The 24,184-nt window shown below is 38.0% G+C and overlaps 2 protein-coding genes across 2 annotated transcripts in view; both read right to left on the reverse strand.

Moving 5' to 3' along the window:
• Positions 1-985: 985 nt before the first annotated feature.
• On the reverse strand, positions 986-6,126 carry LOC131804373 (uncharacterized). Its single transcript, XM_059127204.1, has 4 exons — positions 6,045-6,126; positions 5,876-5,990; positions 3,275-4,969; positions 986-1,232 (listed from the first exon to the last, which is right to left on the reverse strand). Exons 1-4 carry the CDS (start codon positions 6,124-6,126, stop codon positions 986-988), a joined length of 2,139 nt encoding a protein of 712 aa, XP_058983187.1.
• A 1,775-nt stretch (positions 6,127-7,901) lies between these two features.
• Positions 7,902-24,184, reverse strand: part of LOC131804355 (transcription elongation factor SPT6-like) — a 144,656-nt gene continuing 128,373 nt past the window's right edge. Inside the window, exon 6 of the mRNA XM_059127175.1 lies at positions 7,902-12,567. Coding sequence (XP_058983158.1) covers positions 7,938-12,567 — 4,630 coding nt within the window. The 3' untranslated portion in view covers positions 7,902-7,937. The remainder of the gene's footprint in view (positions 12,568-24,184) is intronic.

Raw genomic sequence — 24,184 nt, forward strand, 5'->3', positions numbered from 1 at the left:
AATGGAGGTTTTTGGTTTTGAAAAGTGAAGATTTTTCTTGTTATGTTTTTGGCAGCACTGGTGCAAATAAATAAATCTAACTGTTTGAGGATTGCCTATTTTGACAACCCCGGAATGTGTTTCATATGTAATTAAACACACTCCTAACTCAAGGGTTCGACTTGAGTATGTAAATTGACTTACTCTGGGCAATTGTGTTGTCTATAGGGCCACTTACGACAAAGTGTTTTAATACACCTCTCCACATTTAATCTGACCACGGTTATCCAACAGCAAGTAGAATTCCCTGAGCAAGTCCTTTCTCCTGAAAGAGCAATTTATCCAAATATGTTGTTTCTCTATTGAGACACGCCAAAATTCTCGCCTTCGTTTAGTTCCACAATCAAGACAATCAAATTTAATTTCTCCAAAATTAGTTTGCAATTTTTACTCAACCACTGTGTTGGGTTATTTTTTACTTTTTTGTTTGCCTCTAGCCCGTCACCAAATTAAAACACTTCTTCACTCTTTAATTGTTTCAAATAAGAATGTTTTATTTCTTTTCTATTCTGGTTTAACAACCAAAGGAATAGCGGGACAATATTTTTTGCATTGAATAGCAGCAGAGCGATCAGCAGAGGCAGAGCAATAACATAAACATAGATGATGCACTCAACGTATGTATGTATGTTTGTACGTATGTGCGTTCTCTGCCTATCACTTGATCGTCTGACTGCTCATCCATATTTACAATAACATTGCTAGTTATGATGGATTCTCTTTAGGGCGAATTCAAAGTAAATAATAGAAAAGGGAAAACAGAAAAAATGACATTAAGGTGGCTCTTGTAGCGTTAAAATATTAAGTACTGAAAATAATTAATTTAAATAATGTTATGTTTTCAAAAATGCTCTTTGAGCAACAAATCAAATTTAAATAATATTAAAAAATCATTTGAGTGATTTAACATCCCGGGCCCCATTGAAACCCTGGTTTCAATCAAACTTTATTCTTTAGGAAGTACGGCTAACTTTGCCACGGGACGCTTTAATGTAGTTTGTGATGTCTTGACTTCTGCCACTCGAACAAAACCGTCTGCTCCTGGAATAAGTTTGGTAACTCGACCGATGGCCCATTTCATGGGGGAAACATTGTCTTCGTGTATGAGCACCATATCGTTGACTTGAAGATTTTGTTGTGGGTTTTTCCAGCGATAACGATTTTGTAACTGAGCCAAGTATTCTGTGTGCCACCTGCTCCAGAAATGAGACTTTATGGCTGAGATTCGTTGCCACTGTTGTAGATGAGAAATGTCAGAGTCATATTTTATCTTCTCTGGAATACACTGCAACGGGCAACCAATGAGTAAATGCCCTGGAGTAAGCGCTTCTAAGTCGTTGGGATCTGTGGATATCTGGCAGATAGGACGGGAATTTAAAATTGCCTCTATTTCAACAAGGGCTGTGCATATCTCTTCAAATGTAAGACGAGCACTAGGGAGCGTTCTGAGTAAGTGGCCTTTAGCTGATTTAACAGCAGCTTCCCATAGTCCACCAAAATGAGGAGCTCTGGGAGGAATGAAGGAAAATTCTATGAACTTCGCAGATGAATAATGAGCAACTGCTTCCTTATTTTTGTCGAGGTGGAAAAATTTATGAAAATCACTCAATTTCCTCTCTGCTCCAACAAAATTGGTAGCGTTATCGCAATAAATTCTTGACGGTACACCTCTGCGGCCAGTAAACCGTTTTAATGCTGCTATGAAGGCCTCGCTGGACAAGTCGGATACCGCTTCTAGGTGTACTGCCTTTGATGCGAAACAAACGAAGACAGCAATGTAGGATTTTGATGGAGCTTTCCCTCGAATCCTGAGATACGTTGGTATGGGACCAGCAAAATCAACTCCAACAACATCAAATGGGCGGAAACCGGTAACTCGATCCTTGGGTAAGTTGCCCATTACCTGAGTGAGTAATTTCGGTTTGTATCTTGTGCAATGTATGCACTGATGAACCACCTTTCGGGCCAAAGACCGACAATTGACAATCCAAAATTGCTGCTGAACCAAAGATACTAAGGCTCTTGGACCAGCATGGTAATTAGAGCGATGAATGTAGATCACAATGATTTTTACGAAGGGATCGGTTTTGGGCAGGAGCAAAGGAAACTTCATCTCTGGTGTAAGCTCGGCATTCAATAATCGGCCGCCAACTCTTATTAATTGCACTCCAGAGACATCTTCTATAAATGGAGCCAATGATGACAGCTGACCAGAGACAAATCCATGCTTTGATATTTCAAGGAATTCCTCCGAAAAATAATGTTGTTGAATGCACCAGACTATCCTATGGAGAGAATGTGTCAACTCATCTGGAGATATAGAGGGCAAGTGGAGCGATTTTCTTGAACGAATTCGAAATATATATGAGAATATTCTGAGACATTTTAAATAGTTACTGAATTTATGGACTGCTTTTAGGATATAGGGTAAGTCCTCCTTTTTTGTTATCAATGTAATTTTTCGTCTTTCAAGATGCATGTCCGCTTCGCTTAGATTTGGGCCAGAATAATTTGGCCAATTGAAGGATGGACCCATAAGGAAGGAAGGGCCTACGAACCAAGGCGAAACCAGTATATCGGAAACAGAACAACCTCTGGATACTAAATCAGCGGGATTGTGTTCAGTAGGAACATATTGCCATAGGACATCAGGGCAAGTTTCTTGAATCTCAGCTACTCTGTTACCCACAAAAGTAGACAAGGTTGAAGAGTGGGAATTAATCCAATGAAGAGTAATCTGAGAATCCGACCAAAAGTAGATTTGAGAAATCGGGAAGTTAAAATATTGCTTTATTGGCTCCAGAAGGTTGCGAGTGAATGAGCAGCACACAACTCTAATCGTGGCAATGTTCTCGTTTTCAAGGGCGCAACCCTTGACTTTGATGCGATTAAATTTACTGCTATGTTTCCCAAAGAATCTTCACAGCGAAGATATAAACAGCAACCATATGCCTTTATTGAAGCATCTCCAAATCCATGGACCTCTATGTTAGTTGAATTTGGCAGTCGAATGTATCGAGGAATCTTTACTTGAGACAAATTATTGTAATCAGCCATGATGGATTCCCACGCTGATTCAATTTCTTGAGGAACTGATTCATCCCAATCACATTTTATGATCCAAAGATGTTGGAGCAATATTTTTGACCTGATGATGAGAGGGCTTATTAAACCCATTGGGTCAAAGAGCGTCGACGTCAGGGAAAGAATGTTTCTTTTCGTATTATGTGCATACGTTTTGGATGGGCGAAACTCAAAATGGAATGTGTCATTATCTGAGTGCCATGTCATATCCAAAGTACTTGTGACGTCATCATTTAGCTTCATTTCCTTTACTTCATCTTCACTTGAGACATAACCTGGGTAATTGCTATGCCATTTCGAGAGTGAAAATTTCGAGTAAGATAAAATTTCGGTGACTTCTTTCTTAATGCGTTTTAAAGATACAAGGTCATCCGCTCCAGTAACCATATCGTCGACATAAAAATCATTCATGATTATGCCTTTTCCTACTTCGTATGGGTTGGGAAAACGTTCTGCAGCATAATGTAGGCTTCGAATTGCGAGATATGGTGCCGAAGCTGTCCCGTATGTAACGGTGTTGAGGGCAAATGTTTTTATCGGGTTGGTGGAGTCATCTCTCCACAGTATCAGCTGAAGTTGTCTATCCTCAGGGTGAACCAAAACCTGGCGATACATTTTGACGATATCAGCTGTCATTCCGTAACGATGACACCTGAAACGAAGCAGAGTAATTAATAAATTGTTCTGGATTGTTGGACCCACCATCATAATTTCATTCAGGGATGTTTGTGAAGAGGTTCGACATGATGCGTCGAAGACAACACGCAACTTGGTCGACACACTGCTGGGGCGAAGAACACAGTGATGTGGTATGTAATAGTTGGGAACTGAAATATTAGTGTCGTCCACCTGAGACATATGGCCCAATTCCTCATATTCTTTAAGAAATTTTGAGTAATCTTCTTTTAATTCAGGGTTTTTGTTCAATTTTCTCTCTATGGAAAAGAAACGACGCAGGGCAATGTCTCGTGAATCGCCAAGCAAATTTGGGTCACCTTTAAAGGGCAATCTCACCATTAAGCGTCCATCCGATTGAACTGATGCATTTTTCACAAAATGGTCTTCACATACTTTTTGCTCTCGAGACATATTTTGGCATTTGCTTTCAACGACGTCAATTTTCCATAGCATTTCAATATTTTTATTTATCTCTTGGAAAATATCTTTGTGTTGTACAATGGAGTAATTAGACCTTTGTGATGATATTGCCATTTGACTTGTATACTTTCCAGAGACAATCCATCCCAAGAGAGTTTTTTGTAAAGTGGGCAAATTTTCTCCAAGTTTAATTTGACCAACGGATAAGAGCGAAAAGAATGATTCTGCTCCGAGTAAAATATCGATTCCACGTCGACGATGAAATTCTGGATCAGCTAGCTCTATGTTGGAGGGCAAATTGAAATCATTAACGGAAAGATTCTCATCAGGATGATAACCAGTTATATTGCGAGAAACCAGGAACTCTAATGACATATTAAAGTTATTAAGACGAGATCTTATTGTCGTTTGTGTTTTATGAGTGACTCTCAACTTCGAAGAGCCAACTCCAGAGACATCTGTTGAATTTGTGCATTTCTTGAGATTAAGAGATTTGCATAATGTCTCACTTATGAAGTTAACTTGAGAGCAAGAGTCAAGCAGAGCACGGCCCAGTTGATATTTTCCCTCTGAGTCACGAACCAATACTAATGCAGTAGCAAGAATAACAGCACTCACTTGGGGACTGGGTTTGTTTTGAAAGGTGCTATGTGTAGCAGCAGATGATGATGACGGTTCTTCTTCTTTCTGGGGACAGGTTGGTTCTAATTGCTTATGAAGAAGCGAGTGATGACGTTGTTTACAAAATCTACATGAATATTTTGAGGGGCATTGTATGTAACCATGCCCTTTTGATAAACAGTTGAGGCAAAGTTTTTGTTGCTTAGCTTGTTCAATTCGTTGATTAGGAGTAAGAACGATGAACCGCTGACAAGTTGATATCATATGACCCGATTTGGAGCAATGACTGCACACAAAATTTTGAGCCACATTTTTTGTTACGAATGAATGTTGTTTTTGATTATTACTATGTGAGTAATTTGTTGTTATGGTAGGGTTATGCTGTTTTGAAGACCGTCGGCACTGTGCGTCCAATTGCTGACAACGCTTGTCCAACATGGAGCAACATTCAGTCCAAGAGGGTAATGTAGAGTAATCGATGTATTCATCCCATCGTTGTTTGGTTTCAGAATCAACCTTGCTCATCGCGAGATGAATTATGAAGGCATCACAAATTTGTTCAAAGGAGCCAAGGGATTTCAAAGAGCTATAGAGAGCAGAAATTGTATCCACAATATTTCTCAATTGCTTTGGAACAGGTTTATTGGACTTCGGAAGTTCAAACATTGATGTCACATTTTCAAGAAAGATTAGTGTGTCATTATCGTACCGCTCCTTCAATCTTTTAAGGGCACTAGAATAATTTTCATCAGTGACTTGGAATGCCTTTATGGTTGCAAGCGCTTCCCCACTAAGACACGAGAGTAAGTGGTTGAATTTTTACGAAGTAGAAATATTTGGGTCATTGTGGACCAAATTGTTAAACGTATTTATAAAGTTCTTATATTCCAGTTATTTCCCATCAAACTTGGGTAATTTTAAGCTGGGTAATCTATTAGATGGGACATGAGGCAACACAAAAGATTGATCAGCTATACTAGGACGTCTACCTTGCCCAATTTGAGTAAGAATTTTAGTTTTAATTGAAACATACAGTTCCTCAATTTCGGCTCTTCCATTATCTCTGGGGGACAATCTTTCTATCTGACTTTGGTAGTAAGAAGCTTGCTTGTAGTGGGATTCTACAATTCCCAACCGACACTCAAGTTCTGTATGAGACAATGAAGTGTTGGATTCAATTATATTTTTAATTCGGGTCATACTCCCCTTTGACGAGCCACGTTGTTGTTTCAATTCCTCAAGGGTTGTGTCCCTTTGGGAACCCTGGACTTGTTCATCAGTCATTTGGAATTATAATTTATTATAAATTTGTGTAAAAATGTTTTCCGTTGTTTACCGATGATAGGATTATGTTGCGCAAGAAAGAGAAGCCGGTTTATGAGAATGCAGTCTCAGTCTAATTTTCAGCTTCAGCCACTTGAGCAACGATAGTTTTAAAAATGGCACCAAAAAATTAGATGAAAAGTAGGCGAGAATGCTGTCTCACTCTAAATTTTCAATTCAGCAATATTCCTTATCGCTTATAAAAATGGCTCCGATTCTTTCCGCAAAATGACAGAGTAATGGCTGACAGTAAAAAGGCGGGCAAACAAAGTCCAAATGCACTTGGGTAATATGGAGCAAAAATTGTAGGTTAAAAAGACACAAGTGTCCTGTCACGGTCGCCAATGTTTGAGGATTGCCTATTTTGACAACCCCGGAATGTGTTTCATATGTAATTAAACACACTCCTAACTCAAGGGTTCGACTTGAGTATGTAAATTGACTTACTCTGGGCAATTGTGTTGTCTATAGGGCCACTTACGACAAAGTGTTTTAATACACCTCTCCACATTTAATCTGACCACGGTTATCCAACAGCAAGTAGAATTCCCTGAGCAAGTTCTTTCTCCTGGAAGAGCAATTTATCCAAATATGTTGTTTCTCTATTGAGACACGCCAAAATTCTCGCCTTCGTTTAGTTCCACAATCAAGACAATCAAATTTAATTTCTCCAAAATTAGTTTGCAATTTTTACTCAACCACTGTGTTGGGTTATTTTTTACTTTTTTGTTTGCCTCTAGCCCGTCACCAAATTAAAACACTTCTTCACTCTTTAATTGTTTCAAATAAGAATGTTTTATTTCTTTTCTATTCTGGTTTAACAACCAAAGGAATAGCGGGACAATATTTTTTGCATTGAATAGCAGCAGAGCGATCAGCAGAGGCAGAGCAATAACATAAACATAGATGATGCACTCAACGTATGTATGTATGTTTGTACGTATGTGCGTTCTCTGCCTATCACTTGATCGTCTGACTGCTCATCCATATTTACAATAACATTGCTAGTTATGATGGATTCTCTTTAGGGCGAATTCAAAGTAAATAATAGAAAAGGGAAAACAGAAAAAATGACATTAAGGTGGCTCTTGTAGCGTTAAAATATTAAGTACTGAAAATAATTAATTTAAATAATGTTATGTTTTCAAAAATGCTCTTTGAGCAACAAATCAAATTTAAATAATATTAAAAAATCATTTGAGTGATTTAACACTAACCAATCACAAAATGTTTTTAATAAGTAAAATGCGACTGATGATTGCATACCGCTAAGCCGAGGATATCGGCATTTTTCATTCATTTAATATAATCCATTATATAGAATACATCTTTCCTTTCGGGCTGTTCCTATTTTTAGATTGTTTTTATGAATATTTATGTGAGTCATGGTCTTAGCCACACTGTCATGGTTTTAAGATGTATCGATAATAATACAATAAGTCTTCAAAATCATTTTATCTTTTTGTTCACATATTACATTTTTTTAAATATATTTCTGCTTTTATTAAAGTTATCCTCCAGACCTGTGGTGCTACATATGGTTTTATAAACATTTATAAAACACTTTTTAGTCCTAGCTGAGAGGGGTTAGCAAAACTGTTGTTGCGCATTTATTTATTGTCCGTTATTGCTTGTTTTCATAATTCTATTTATAGCAATGTTTGCCAAACCCCCTTTTAACCTTTTTTGGCTTTATTAAGTGGGATATTCTGTAATACAAATAAATAGAAGTAGTACACGTTTTTAATGTATATTTCTTTATTTGATACAAGTTAGTTTTCATCATATAAAGGAGTTGAATCGCCTAAATTCATAGAATGTGGTGAGGTATTCGTACGCGGAGTACTTCGAATAGACCGAGGACTTCTTTGATAGTCTAGGGGAGGCCTGACTCGATTATCTTCTACGTACTGAGGCGTTGGGTGAGAGTAATCAATGCTTGGTGGCGGCATACAAAAATTCGCGGGTCTGATAGATTCTGCTCTACTCTGTGGTATCACAGGATTCACTCGTTTACGCCTCGCCCATGAATCTGAAGCTATTTGCCATTCTAAGCTCTCATTCGTACGCTGTGTTCTGTGATTTTTGTTGTCAAATCGTTGTAGATTTCCATACCTAGCGTCTTTTGAATTTCGATCATTGTGTGATTGGTTGCCATAGGTTAAATGTGAAGTCGAAGAGCCTGGGCTAGGTGTATTGCTGCCGTATCGAGGAGTTTGAGATGAGTGGGGAGTGGTATAAGGAGTCATAAATGGAGTTTGGCCACTTGGAGTGTATGGTGTGTTAACATATCCACCATGATAACCCGGTGTGCTTGAAAAATGTGGTGTATGCATGGAAACATTTTGAGACATTTGTTGCGAAGTTCTTGAATCAGTTACTCTGGGCGTATCATACCCAGCGTTGCTCATTCTTGATAAAGAGTTAAGCTGGGAAGTGGACACTGGAGTGTTTGTCACAATAGGGTCAGAATAATGATCTTTAAACCATTTAAGTAGGCCATTTAGTGAATCAAAAATTTGCCCTCTAAAACGAAACCCTTCTGGAATTACAGTTATGTATTCATGTCGGCTTTTGTTTTTGGGTAAGTATGATAGCAAAAATTTTCCAGGATAATTTGTGGATGCTGAAATAAAATAGTGTATTTTTCTGGGGTCTTTTGTTTTTTCTTCTTTCAATAACTCTTCCATCTTGTCTTTAAGTCCGCCTCCTGTATCACGATAGTACTTATAAGTGAGTAGTTCTCGAGCACAAGCTGCCATGGGATTAACATGTCTTGCTATAATTTCATCCAAATCTTCAAACTCTTCGTTTCCAATCCATAGACTTTGGCCTAAACTGAAGGCGTTTTCTTTGCCTTCCTCGCGAACATCTATGTGCTGATAAATATCATTTGTTACTTTCCACGTTACAGTTAAGTGATCTGAACCTTTACTCGATGGTCGAACAATTACTTCGCCCTGATCCATATTTTCCATTATTTTTACAACTTCGGCATAAGATTTGTTATGAAAAGAAGGATGTATAATTACCCGCTTTACATATTGTTGTTTTGTTCTAACTTGTTTCTGATCTTTTTCTTTAGAGTTGTCTACTTCTTCTTGCTCATAATCATAAAATGGATCTCGCCTTGGTCGCCATTCGTGATTTTTGTCCATTAGATCAGAACTCTTTGATGAACAATCAACTGAAAAACGATCGACATCTATTTTGATAATTCTTACATGTATTGCTTGACCGGACTGAACTCTTTCTTCAGGATTTTTAACGTGTTTATCGGATAAATTTTTAATGTGTATAAAACCTGACAGACCATTGTCGAGACGAAGTTTGACACCGGTAGCTTGGCCAGGACAAGCACCAGCATCGAAATGATTCCAAACTTCCGATAATTCTGGAAAATCGTCTTTTAAACAAAAAGGACATTGCCAATTACCGGTCTCATCATTTCGAACCGGATTTGCTTGGTCTAATTGTTCTCCTTGTGGCTTACGATGAGAAATCCCTGCAACCGTGGCTAACACCATTTTTCCAACATAAAACGATTCAGGTGTTTCTTTAGTTAACATATCGAACAGTTCTTCAGAATTTGCTGAGCGATATGGAATTCTGAAGTCTTTGTACAATGAATTCAACTCAGATCTGATATCATATAGTGTTATGCTCTTGTTTCCGAAACCTTGTCGTTCGAGCTCTACAGCAAATGCATCAAGATCGAGATCTTTTAGTCTTTCGGGGCTTTCTAAAATTTCTTCTAACGCGCCGGCGGGATTGGTTTCTTCGTCGTCATATTCCATTGCATCAATTGCCATTTTTCGAGCCCATTCATATGTTTCCGGATGTACTCGAGATCCATCAAGAACCTCCACATATGCTTCTGTACTATCACCAAGCGAGCTTGTATCAATTTTTATAAATCCAGAACAGTTTATAAATACTTTGGGACCTAGGTGACATAATGTCACTAACTGAGTTCTGTTTTCCAATCTTTGATTTGTCTGTTTAAGAATTTTTATTAAGGCTAGCCCTTTTCTTGGACCAAGTCCACATATGAATTGTACCATATTTAATGTGTACGAATTTTGTACAGCCATATTTATGTCCACACCTACCTCATTAGTTTGATTTATGAATTCTATATAAAGGTGCTCCAGGAGTTCCTCTTTTGACAACTGATCTTGCAATGAGTGATAACGCAAGCAGAGTATTTCTTCATCGGGACCACAGAGTTGGGAATACTCTAAGAGAGGATCCTGTATTTTGCGAGCTAGTGAAACGGCCTGCTTAAGTAATGTTGGATACTCCTTAAAATCAGATGCTCCCTTTTGCGAGTTCGCGTATATTTTTGCTAGTTCATTATCAATTATTTCTACAGAAATATTTGGAAATTGATCCTCATCCATTAGTTCCTTAATTATTTCTTGAACATCAGATTGAATCATTTGCGCTTCTCTTGATTCTCCTCCAATCGCTATCACATGTGGCCTTTTAGTTCTAATAAACTCTTTTAAATTATTTAAATCAGATAATTTTAATTCCTTCTCTTCAGATCTATAAGACGATTTCCTTTTTAAAATATGTGGCAATCGTAAATAATCACTTACATCACCTTCTGGTGTTGTAATTGCGCAAAAAGCAGCCTGTGAGTAATCGGGAACATATGCAAGGCCTAGAGAGCGAATACCCTTTGCCGACCCCCAATCATCGAACGTATACTCATCTGTAAAATCGGGTCTGAAAGGAGCAACTTTTAACCAGTTCGACAATTTTTTACAGCAAGTTCTGAGTACAAAATCTTTTGCCTCGGAAAGAACGATTCGCTTCAATTCCTTTTTTAAGTCAGGAATCACCATTTTCTTAAGAGCTAACTCAACGCATTCACCGCGAAGTGCATTCCATTCTTGAACAGTTTTAGAAAATTCGTCACGTTGATAAAGTTGTTTTGCTTCGTCTATATAAGATCCTGAAGTGTTACCTTCAATTTCATCAGCAATGTTTAGAATTAAAAGATTGTCTTCCTCCGCCATAAAAAGTCTAAGAAACTGTTCCCCAATCAAATCTCGAATTGGTTTATTTTTTAAGTATTTCATAGGATAGCACGGATGATTTTCATCTATCTCTTTCATTCCTTGCTTTGTAGGCCGGACATTAATTTTTGCCCGCTCAAAATAAACTTCGCGAATTGTTTTTCGAAGCAAAGGTTCCTTTGACAATTGTCTTGCAACAACAAATTTAGCTGCATGGATAACTTCATCTATGGTCATAAATTTTGGACATAAGTATTGTTTTGCTAGATCTGACGGGCTGATTACTTCTTGGTCAACTTCATGACGCTGATAACTATCTCGAATGTTTTCAGCAAACTGTTCCGGTTGCAGTCCGAAATGTTTGGCAAAGCCACATATCCCAGCTCGGCGACACATAGAATACGGTCCCGAGTCCTTAGCCTGCTTTAAATGTTCTGGTTCTTGCATATCTAATTCTTCATTATCCTCTTCATCGGATATATGATCAGTTTCTTGTGCGTCTTCATTGTTTTCTCGCCTTTTTCCAACTCTTCGTTGTTTTTTTAGTTCTCTTTCCTTTTTTCTTTCCTCTTCCTGCATTTTGGGTATTTCATGGGAATAGTACAAAAGGAAATGTAAATGAACGTCTTTTAACTCTTCCATAGTTTGTACATCTCGAAGACGTTCAAAGTCGTCATCTTTAAGAACTCGAATGTCCTCCGGTAAATCTGAATCGGTTTTTTTCATTATTTCATTAATTTGGTAATTCCGCATCTTTTCAAATAAGATTAATAATTTATTTTTCCTATTTAACAATTGACACCAACGCTCATCAAAATAATACACTTTCCACAAGTCATCTGTGGACAACTCAGGCTTGACGTACTCCTTGCGATAAAATGATATAAATGGTACCTCCAATTGTTGGTTTCTTATGAATTCCAAGGCTTGCTTTATCTTACCCACAGTACTTGGTGGTTTCCTGTTGGTTTCCCGATTTTTATCATCATTATCATGTTGCGAAACTGTGGGTAAACAAAATGCTTGCTTGTATATCCACTCTGCTTCGTTATCTAGTTCTGGAGAGCCTTCAGGAACAGGAACAACAGGAATTTGTCTTAACTGCATACGCTCAGGAATGTCAGTTTTCCGAATTTCATTATCTAGATCTGTAAAGTGTCCTCTTTTTAACTCGCTTGGTTCATACAAGTCAAATATAGTTTTCTTCGGCAACTTTTTAGTAGATTTTTTCTTCACTCTACCCCGCTCATCTTCTCCTGCTTCTTCATCATATTCTTCTCCTTCCGAATCGTCTTCATATTCGTCTTCTTCATACTTGGAAAAATCGTCATAATCAAAATCTACACCGAAAATGTCCTGTCCTTCTTGAAGTGATCTAAAAAATAAATAGTATTAAATTCATCAATGTATAGTTTAAATACATTTCTTACAAACTTATGTAGATAAAACTTTGTTTCATATTTTTGGTGTGTTTGTTTGTTAACTTTCTCATCATACAAAATAACTCATATGAAAACGGTCGTGTGATTTTTTTCCCGCCGCCTTATGAACATATGTATTATAAAATATCGAGAAACGGAAATAATATGAGATTTTTTATATAAATTTGAATGTGGAGATACATCCGAAACTATTTACAGATCATCATAATATTGGCATATATTAACGTATTTCAATAGCGATTATTTGTACCCATTGAATTTTATATTTTTATAGATTACAATGTCAATCTGACTACATATTACGTTTATCACTTATTATAGCAACCTACTACATTCTCGTGGTGGAATCAAAAGTTTCTAGAATTTATTTAAGCAGAATGTGTTTTTATTGCCAGCCATGTTCGCAAAATAGTTAGGAAGCCTGATGTTAAAATCTTAAAAACTGGTCATCTGTAGCAGAAGCACCCAGCCTTCGTCCAAATATAGGGACGACGAGAAGTTTCGGGGAAGCCTAAGCTCTATCTAGCCTCAGAGACGGGTAGTATGATTGACCACATATTTAAATATGAGACTGGTAAGGGAAATAGGCAATGAGGTACTCATATACAAACTTACACCACGTAGCATAGGGTATTACTAACACATATAAAAGAGGTCAGTCCCTTGAAGACAATTTTTTCCGAATTTGTCTAAAAAATGGTATTTGTAATTTGTAATGAGTTTTACATTCGGTGGCGGAACATTATATATATGTCCCCGTTTTAGTATAGTCCTCATATAACGGTACCTCTCGGTGTGTGTAGTTCGTAATAGGTATATATATATATATATATATAGCGTGGCCACTTTTTCTTTGCATAAAAACCTAATGGGGTAGGACGAACATTTAGTTCATTTCTTCAGCCTCCAAATAAATACTTTGGATTGGAGGGAAAGTCAACAGTATGTCGTGTAATAATTGTAAACCCGGTATCTACATTATTTGGCAAATATAAGGATTTTAGATAAATCGAAGTAGCTCGGGGTATGACGAACGTTTGTATAAAAAATATGCTAATCGGTTCAGCCGTTCAACTGTTATTGACTTGTGATTGAGATTTATATTCTAATTGTGCCTCTTCGTGAGTTCCGTTTTAATTATAGCAAAGTGTTCAAGAGTTACATCGAAAAGGACAGGATTATCAGTTCGTGAACTGGAATAATTAATTGAGAACGATTGGTCTACTGATGAAAAAACATTTTGTACTATTACATTTGTACTCATTAACGCCGACGGGTGTGAAAACGCACCACCACCTGCACGAGCAAAGGGTAGAGATGGAGGGGGGATTTGGAATTTTTGTGCGCGGAATATGACTGACATTATGGCATCCTACACTAAGTTTCAAAATGGTTAGTATCTTTAAAAATCAGTGGTGAGGTCATTGGTCTCTCCTTCAACTGATGCTTCAATTTAAGCCAATAAGAGAGACTTAGGAAGGAATACCATAATGACGAATTTTTAGACATCAGTTACATATATTTCCTTTAATATATTGATAAGGTTTTGGTCTATTTCAGATATAAGGGCTAAACTGCCAATCAATCTTTATGTATATTTTTTATTACTTGCGTTCTGCTTCCTGGTTAGCCGCTAGTAATTTTTTCTTAGATTCCTCCGCTACCCACAGAGCACACTTGACTTTCCCCTTCAAAACAGAGATAATTGTGAAGGCATCTTCCTTTTCATTTTTATGTGAAATTGAGGCAACATCCATTTCCTTAATATCACCTCCTGTTTCTCTCATTTCGGTTACCTCTGCTTCGCGCTTTTTCGTCCATTGTCCAATTCAGATGTTGTGTATCTGAAGTCTCTTCCTGACTCAGCATCCTTTTATTTGGCTTATAATTTAATTGGCCTATAGGCTTTGTATATATATATATATATATATATATATATATATATATATATATATATATATATATATATATATATATATATATATATATATATATATATATATATATATATATATATATATATATATTTACTCAGACTGCTAAGCAAGAAGTGCAGCATGTTTGCTTGCTACATGAGTGGAAAGTTACCGAGCTAAAACTATAGCTGCAATTGTTCCCATACAGAGGAAATTTATTTATTTATTTATTTTTCTATGACAAGTATACATATATATGTATATATGAAAGCACTAAATTAATCTACCATTAATAAAATTTGGAAGCATTACAGTCCCTCACAAAAGAGATCAATGTCGCTAATTTCCATGGTGAAATCTGACCTACAACTTGCGGTAGGTTTATTCACAGATCACTGATATGCAAAGGCTATGACTTCCAGTGGGGGCGACGATACTGAATATTATAGGCTTTTTCAAGACGAGGAGGAAACAGAGACGGTGGAGCACTTACTATACTACAGTCTAACTCTTTTTGGTGTCTCATGGGTAAGCAAGTTCTGCATGACATGTCTTCATTCTTCAGTTAGCTAGAAAATTAATATGGCTAAATACGACACATTAATCTCTTCTTCACTTCATTACTAACATTAATACTATTTCTTCTTTAATTTTCTCATTCTTGTTCTCGTCTCTTTAAATGATGCCCCATCAACAATGTGGAACTCATATGTTAATAAGCTAGATTGATGCAATGCTTAGCAGCAGAGTCATTCGTCCCAGTAATCGTGAGGAAATCAGTAGCCAATGGAACACCGCAAGGTGTTGACACATAGTTAAAATCTTATAATAAAATATATTTTTACTATGAATGCGTTGAAAATTACTTAAATGCTACGCCCCAGCTGCTAATTTAATGAATTTTTTGTGTGCGAAACTGGACATGTATACATATACAAATAACACTAAAAAAACTATGGTTCGAGCCGTCTAAAAAAATTAAAAACCGAACCAAAGTTCCAAGTTAGTGTGAACCACTACACATAATCACAATTAATAGGGTCATTAAAGAAACTAAGAAAATGCTAACTTGCTATCAAATTCAACTCATCCTGAACATCAATCTACCCACAATCATTCCAAATCCTAAAGCATCATAGCAATGGCATAAGGAAAAAAACTATGGAATTAACAAATTTCATGCACAATAACGAAATCCCAATATCTGCAATTCTGGAATCAAAATTAATATCGTAGTACAGGTTATCAAGTTATGACCCCAGGATTCCCACTCCCACGACTGAAATAGGTTATAGGATTAACCATCACCGGTAGAAGCTGCTTTACATTTACTCTGGGCTACCATCAGGAGCCTTACACGGACAAAGTACATACCGATTGCTGATTTGAAATTTAAATAAAACACATGTCAAGTTATGAAATGACCAAAAAAATATTTATTGGTAGATATTTACCACAGGACCGCCTAGACTATGGCGATGAGAAGGGCCTGGCGCTAGCCACCCACTTAGTTTCCGAATCCTGGAAAATGGGCAGGGTGGTCCCGCTACTGAAGCCTGGCAAGGATGCCAGATAGGGATAATCATACAGGCCAATTTCACTTTTGTCGCCAGTAGCAAAGGCTCTCGAGGCCTTACTCCTCCCCAGTCTCAGAGGAAGCTATTCAGTTGCTAACCATCAACACGGTTTCCGTCCACTAAATAGCACTACAACAGCATTGCGCGCCATATCCACACATATCAGTCGAGGACTCAAGCAGAACAGGCCGTGCCACAGAACAGTAGTGGTGGCTCTCGACCTATCAAAGGTGGGGTGATATCTCCGAAACTGTTTAACATCTACCTTTCCGGAATTCCGCGCCCTCCAGACGGCATCGAGATCGTTACTTATGCGGATGATTGTACGATCATGGCGTCGGGTCCTGTAGTTGATGACATATGTGTCAGGGTGAATAACTATCTCGCGGAGCTTGCCGCCTTCTTCCATGCGAGGAATAGGAAAATATCCGCCACTAAATCGACGGCCACACTATTTACCACATGGACTGCGGAGATGAGAACACAGCTGAATGTGCAGGTCGAGGGGCACATTATTCCGACCACCAACTACCCCAAAATCCTTGGGGTCACATTCGATAGCATGTTCAAGTCTTCCGCGCAAGCTACAGCTATTTGCGATAAAATGAAAAGTAGGAACAAGGTCCTCAAGGCGCTAGCCGACAGCACTTAGGGTGGGGATAAGGAAACCTTGTTAGCCTCTTATAAAGCGATAGGTCGGTCTGTGGTTAGCTATGTGGCTCCAGTATGGTCGGGGATAAGAGTGCAACGCAGTGGAAAAGTATTCAGACCTGCCAGAGTGCCGCCCTGAGAACTGCAACAGGGTGCCCCTCATGACTCCTGTGGACCATTTACATGAGGAGACGAAGGTTCTTCCCTTACGTCAGCATAATCATATGCTTTCGTTGCAGTACCTGCTTGGGTGTTATCGTAGGAGTCACACTAACCACCATATGGTGGATAGAACTCCCCCACCCAGGCGTGTCAGGAAGGACCTGCATGATCTAGAGAGAGAGGTCCAGCGATATAAGAGAGAGCCCCTCATCAGGCTATCAGGCTGTGTTTTCGTAACACTATAGTTACAAATTTTACATTTGGCAGCTGGCATATCTGTAGAATATAGCAAACAGCATGGCTGACTCGAATATTTGCATGGTGTTCTCCAAAAATGCAGGACATCGAACCATGACATCGTGAAATTGTGTGTCATTTTTGTACGTGTACTTAAGTTGAGAGAGAGTGTGTGTAGTGCGTGTTACTTTCGACGGTGAGGATGTGTTTTTGTGTGTTGTAATTCTGAAGTAACAAACACGGCATACATATGGAAGTGAGTACGAAACCAATAATTAAAAAATATTCTTTAAAATGACGTAGTTGAGGGCAGAGATATTAAGAAAATTTATCATTTTTTTTTCCTAAGGATTGACATTTTGGATTGTTTCGTCAATAACCACGAAATGTGAACATTTTGTGTGGACCAATTCGAAGTACCTTAAATATGTTATTATTCGCCAAGAAATACTTTATTACAAAAAAAGTATTTTTTCACATATCGGAAAGACTGGTAGCGATTGCGCTTTGCCTTCATTTCGTGTTTTTTTTTTTTTTTTTTTTTTTGCAATTGTTTCATTATTGTTGTTATTTTTATGGTAAAACATTTTTGTATGACACACTATTCAACAACCCCTTTTATTGGTCATTACCAGAGGGCTGCAATGAGTATGATTGAGTAGGCTTGATCACACACAGTGGAAATACAATCAAGCTCAATCAGTCGGTCAGATGCAACATGTTCATTCGAGTCACTCAAGCCTAACGAAAAAGTTGTGATCAAACATGTATTGATCGAAGTTTTGTGATCGCAATCAAACAGCTCACATGAGTTATTTGTTTACGAACTTATGATGAATTGTTCATAACGGGTCGATCATCTATAATGAGTCTGATCGGTTTTATTTATCCTAGTTAAGTGAGTGATTTGATTTGATTAAAACACAAATGTTCGAATTTGAGCGAAATCATGATTGTAATTTTACTAAGGATGTCATAACTAAAAGATGTCCCCATTAAAGAAATTGGTGCAAATTATATTTAATAAGCATACAATTTTTCCTTTTATTTGGGTTTTTGGTATGCTAGACTTCAGTAACTTATTTGGAAAAAAACAAAATTAATTTTTTTAATAAAGAAACACATCATTGGTATTTAGAAAACTAAAAATGTTTAAATATTTTTTTTTTAATTTTACAATATTGGTCAAGATTTTTCACAAACTTCGACCTTTTCGTTTACCTACACCTGTGTAGTTTCTACTTGCAACAATTTCGGTCGCACTATCACAATATTCTTCCATTTCAAATATCAAAAAAAGTCAAAATAAACTGTCCCAACTTGATTAAATGGTTGAATGAACAATGACGCTGAGCGAACTCGATTCAAAGAAGACAATCACGGTTGTGATTGCTCATTTACATTCATGTGTTCGATCAACTCATGCTGCTGAACATATCAAACCGTCTCGAACGCTCATGTTTGATTGTGAGTGAAGTGATTCAAACTGAGCGTTCGATTCGATCAGAAGCGAAAACGGTCATTTCATTCAGATCAAACTAAACGACTGCATCAACAAAAATCATGTAAGAAACGGAGTATGCTTGAATTTTTGATACTCGTTGCAGCCCTCTGGTCATTACATGACCGACATGACGAGACATCGAGCATTTGGTTGGATGTCACGTATTGTTATGCGTTTGATCAAACAGGGCACAACATGACGAGCGTTTTCACTCCATGGCATAAATAGAGAAATATGTCACACTTGCAGCCCTTTAGTGTATACCAGGCAGGAATCTTTGCCATAAATCTATTTGCAACTACACTGGTGGCCAAAACTAAAGCAACTGAAATTATAAGGAGAATAAATGCTCTGTAACTTTTTTAAAAATTATCAAAATGAGAAAGTTTTTCTAGTTTTAAATTAGGCACTTTATTCACTTTTTACAAACTTAAAACAAAAAACCAAAATTAATGTTTATATAAAGATAAAGTCAATAAACCGGATATTGGCGTGGACAAAACAAAAGCAACTCTTTTGAACATTCTTATGATCGCTGCAATTTCAGTTGTTTTAACTGTTATATTTATCGTTTTTTCTTCCCTCAACAATTTCGCTTGTCAGAAATCATTTCTGAAAATTTTTTTTTTACAAAAGCACGGGTTTTTTTTGTGTTTTTTTAAGTACTACTCAAAAAAGTTTAAAAATGGCTAGAAACAAATACTGTACTGCAAATTATCAGTGTCTATGAAAACAAGCTATCGCAGAAAATGATTTCCGAGAAATATTTAATAAATATTTCTGTGATTTCTCGTATACTAAGTCGGTTTTATGAAACTGGATCAGTAGTAACAGTCTGTAACGGATGAAGGCCTGGAAAACTTCATCCCGTTCTGATCAACAAATTGTAAAAGAAATAAAAAACAAGAGTTCAACTGAATTGGTGAGAGAGCTCGAGATCAGTGCGTAGACGAGTAGTAGCGGCTGCCCTGCATGCCCGTAAGCCATCAAAAAAACCATTTATAAAAAAAACAAGAGTTCAACTGAATTGATGAGAGAGCTCGAGATCAGTGCGTAGACGAGTAGTAGCGGCTGGTCTGCATGTCCGCAAGCCATCAAAAAAACCATTTATAGAAAACAACGGAAAGCTGGGATGGCTTTCGGAAACGATAATATTAATAGGAAAGCAGCTCAATGGAAAAACGTTTTATTCTGGGATGAGTCTACGTTTAATATTAAAGGCTCAGACATGAAAAATTTTACGGTAAGAAGACCAAAAAAAAAAAAAAAATTAAAGACTCAAGCCGCAGTGTTGCAAGGGTACAGTGAAGCATGAGGAAGTGTTAAAATGGTGTGGCGCTGTTTTTCTTTCTATGAACTTGGACCTGTCCATGAAATAAAGGAAGTTATGGATCGGTTTGTTTACAAAGATGTGTTGAACATCACGTTGTTCCTTTCCGCTGAGGAAAATATTCGGCTTATTTGGGCGTTCCAGCATGACAATGATCCCAAACATGCATCAAAACTTGTCGAAGATTGATTGCGGGAGTCAAAAATCGGTGTTTTGTCATGGCCAGCACAATAATCTGACCAAAACTCCATAGAAAACCTTTAGAGTATCGTAGACTGGAAGATCAAGGTAGATTCGGAAAGAAATAAACACAACATTTTCCAAAGAATTCAGGGTGCCTGGAAAAGCATACCCAAGGATCGGATTGAGCGTGTTATAGATTCAATGCCTCGTAGGGGTGCAGCTGTTATCAAAAATAATGGATGCTATCGACTACTAGCCAAAATTGGATCATTTTAGTTTTCCATATATTATTTTTCATTCAATATTATTTTTGTATTTTTATTTTTAGTTTTTTAAAAGTGAATAAAGTACCTCATTTCAAACTGGAAAAATAATTACAATTTGTTTATTTTTGTAAAAGTTACAGGGCATTTATTGTCTTTGCGATTTTAGTTGTTTAAGTTTTTGCCACCAGGGTACATCAACGGTGACTATAGACGACGATAGACAGGTGGCCCAGAATGCGCTAAATTCGTTTACTATGGCAGTTTTGGAATGTAGGAAAACTTTGGCAAAATCTAGGTCTTCCAAATAGCAGAATGTAGATCCGAATCTATAGACATTGAAGTTGAGAATTCTATTAGACCACCTTTTTGTCAATTTTTTCGTGCGATAAATAAACATTTCTCCCGGAGGTTTCAACAAAGCTGGTTAGATGAGAGGAGGTATAATGTCTAAGAATCTTTCGCTCATCCTAATGGCGAAACCTGATCTAAAACATGCACCGGGATGTGTAGGAATCTGAAACGGTCGAACATTTACTCTGCCACTTTCCAACTCTCATCAATGTGAAAAACAGGCTTATGGGAGAACAAATAATACACAATCTATTTTCATTCTCTAACACAGAACCAGCAGTAATTTTTCAGTTAGCCAGAAGATTATAGGGACTTAAGACGACACATAAATTCTTACTCGTCAATTAAAATGTATTATTTATTTTTCCAATCTGTTTTTATGCCCTCCACCATTCTATGGAGGGTATGTTAACTTTGTCATTCCGTTGGTAATTCCTCGAAATATTTATAATATACCCTACAAAGTATATATTTATAGGTAAATTTCCATTTTTATTGATGTTTAATATAACATCTTGTTTACCAGAATTAAAAGTAGTATTCATTTTCATTTATGCCTCTGTATGTTCGGCAAAATATATAATATTCCTTAAATTGTCAACATTAATAAAACAAACCGAGTTTTTTAATTATGAAAGGATTCATAGTGCATCTTCATTTTGGTTATGACCTTTATCGTTGATATTTGTAAGGTGTAGTCGATGCACCAGTATCCAAAAATCCCATGCGCATCAATTGATATAGAAAAATTCGGGAATTGCGCACTTTTTAAATTTAAAATAATCTTATCATAGTGAACTATGTATATTTCGTGATAGCAACATTTTTTGCGGAATACATTACATACTCTTGTATAATTAACCAAAAAAGTCAAAGAATCAAAAAAATATATATAAGATTTTTTCGAGCTTTAGGCGTCATTGCAAGTTTATTTTTTATTGATTACAATAAAGTGTTCCCAATATTTCGCGTTTTCGAAATTTAATATGCGACTAGATTCCGTCGGTTTTTGATACCAATGGTAAATTTTATGTTTTAATTGACATTTTTGAAAGTCGTCAATGAATCTTCTATTGAACTTTCCCCCATAAGCGGGTACAGCAACGAAAGCATATGATTATGCTGACGTAAGGGAAGGACTTTCGCCTCCTCATGTAGATGGTCCACTGGTGTCATGAGAAGGCACCCTGTCGCAGTTCTCAGAGCAGCGTTCTGGCAGGTCTGGATATGCTTCCACTGCGTAGCACTAGTATTCGCAGACCACACTGGAGCCGCATAGCTGACCACAGACCGACCTATCGCGTTATAAGAGGTCAACAAGGTTTCTTTGGCCGCACCCCAAGTGCTGCCGGCTAGCGTAGGACCTTGTTCCTACTTTTCATCTTGTCGCAGATAGCTGTGGCTTGCGCGGATGACTTGAACATGCTGTCGAACGTGACCCCTAGAATCTTGGGATAGTTCGTGGTGGGTATTTGATTCCCCTCGACCTGCACATTCAGGTGTATTCTGTGGTAAAGAGTGTGGCCGTTGATTTCGTGGCGGATATTTTCATATTCCTCGCGTGGAAGTATGCGGCAAGTTCCGCGAGATAGGGGTTCAGCCTTTTACATATGTCATCGACCACTGGGCCCGACGCCATGATCGTACAATCATCCGCATACGTTACGATCTCAATGCTGTCTGGAGGGCGAGGAATTCCGGAAAGGTAGAAGTTAAACAGTTCCGGAGATATCACCCCACCTTGGGGAACTCCCTGTTTCACTCTACGGGCTTTTGACTTCTTGTTCCGGAATTCCACGTACGACTGGCGTCCACACATATAGTTGATTATCCAACGTTTCAAACTTGGCCGGAGGGTAGTTCTCTGCGCGTCCTCAAACAGTGTGGCATGATTGACCGCATCAAATGCCTTTGTTAGGTCAACGGCTACCAACTCTGTTCTGTCACACGGCCTGTTCTGATTCAGTCCTCTAATAATGTGTGAAAATGGCGTGTAATGCTGTCGTGGTACTATGTTGTGGACGAAATCCGTGCTGGTGGTTGGCAACTGTATAGCTTCCTCTAATGCTGGGGAGGAGTAAAGATTCAAGACTCTTAGCTACTGGCGACAAAAGCGAAATCGGCCTGTACGATTCGCCTTTATTGACATCCTTGCCTGGCTTCAGTAGCGCCATTCCATTTTCCAGGTTTCGGGCACAATGTGGCTAGCAACAAATTGAGAACTTTCGTAAAGTACTCGACTCCCGGCGTATCCTGCTGCTTCAACATTACCATTGAGATTCCGTCCGGGCCCAACGCTTTGGATGACCATCGTACACTGTGGTGGTTCCTCCTCGGCGGGAAGAGATTTGATACGACGTAGTACTCTTCGCTTCGCCCTATCGCTCTCGGGGTGCACGACAAATTGTCGGTTGAAATACTCCGCGCTTTCGTAAAGTACTCGACTCCCGGCGTATCCTGCTGCTTCAACATTACCATTGAGATTCCGTCCGGGCCCAACGCTTTGGATGACTTAGCGTTACGGATGACATTTGCAACATCACCCATCGTACACTGTGGTGGTTCCTCCTCGGCGGGAAGAGATTTGATACGACGTAGTACTCTTCGCTTCGCCCTATCGCTCTCGGGGTGCACGACAAATTGTCGGTTGAAATACTCCGCGCACCTCTTCGGATCAGTCACCGTTACGTCGTTAAAAGTGACTGAGGTCATATTATCCTTTTTCCAGGGTTCGAAAGCGACTTAACCCTTACCCACAGCTTACTCATATCGGTTCCAATGTTGCAACACTTCAGATGGTCTAGCCACTTTTTTTCTCTTATGCTCCTGTACCAACCGGTTGACTTCCACTGTCAAATCACTGATTCTAGAATCGTTGGTACGACGGAGATCATGGTTAAGGAAAGTGCGGCGTTCAGAAGTTATGAAATCGGGCGACATGCTTATGGAGACGATTATCGAGAGATGGTCTGAGCCAAGAGAAATGACAGGTTACCAAGTCACGGCATTTATCAGACCGGGTGACACTATGGTTAAGTCTGGCAAACTGTGACACTCTTCTCTTATTCGGGTGGGGCATCCTAACAAACACAAACATGTACATACTGGGTTTGCAGCCGCTGGCCAGAACTGGTATCTTGTTGTTTCGGGTCAATCCGGTATCGTACAACCCGCTGACGTGGGATTGCTAATTTGGCTATTAAGACGTTCATCTAGTACTTGCAGTTCTTTGTTGTTGTATTCCAGTTTTTTTATGTTTTTGTAGTTTGTTTATGTTTGCTGAAGATGCATTTGATAATTGCGAAATATTGGGAACACTTTATTGTAATCAATAAAAAAAATCGCCAATGGTCTAAAGCTCGAAAAAATCTTA

The sequence above is a fragment of the Musca domestica genome, unplaced genomic scaffold, assembly GCF_030504385.1.
Source record: "Musca domestica strain aabys unplaced genomic scaffold, Musca_domestica.polishedcontigs.V.1.1 43, whole genome shotgun sequence".
Taxonomy (NCBI): domain Eukaryota; kingdom Metazoa; phylum Arthropoda; class Insecta; order Diptera; family Muscidae; genus Musca; species Musca domestica.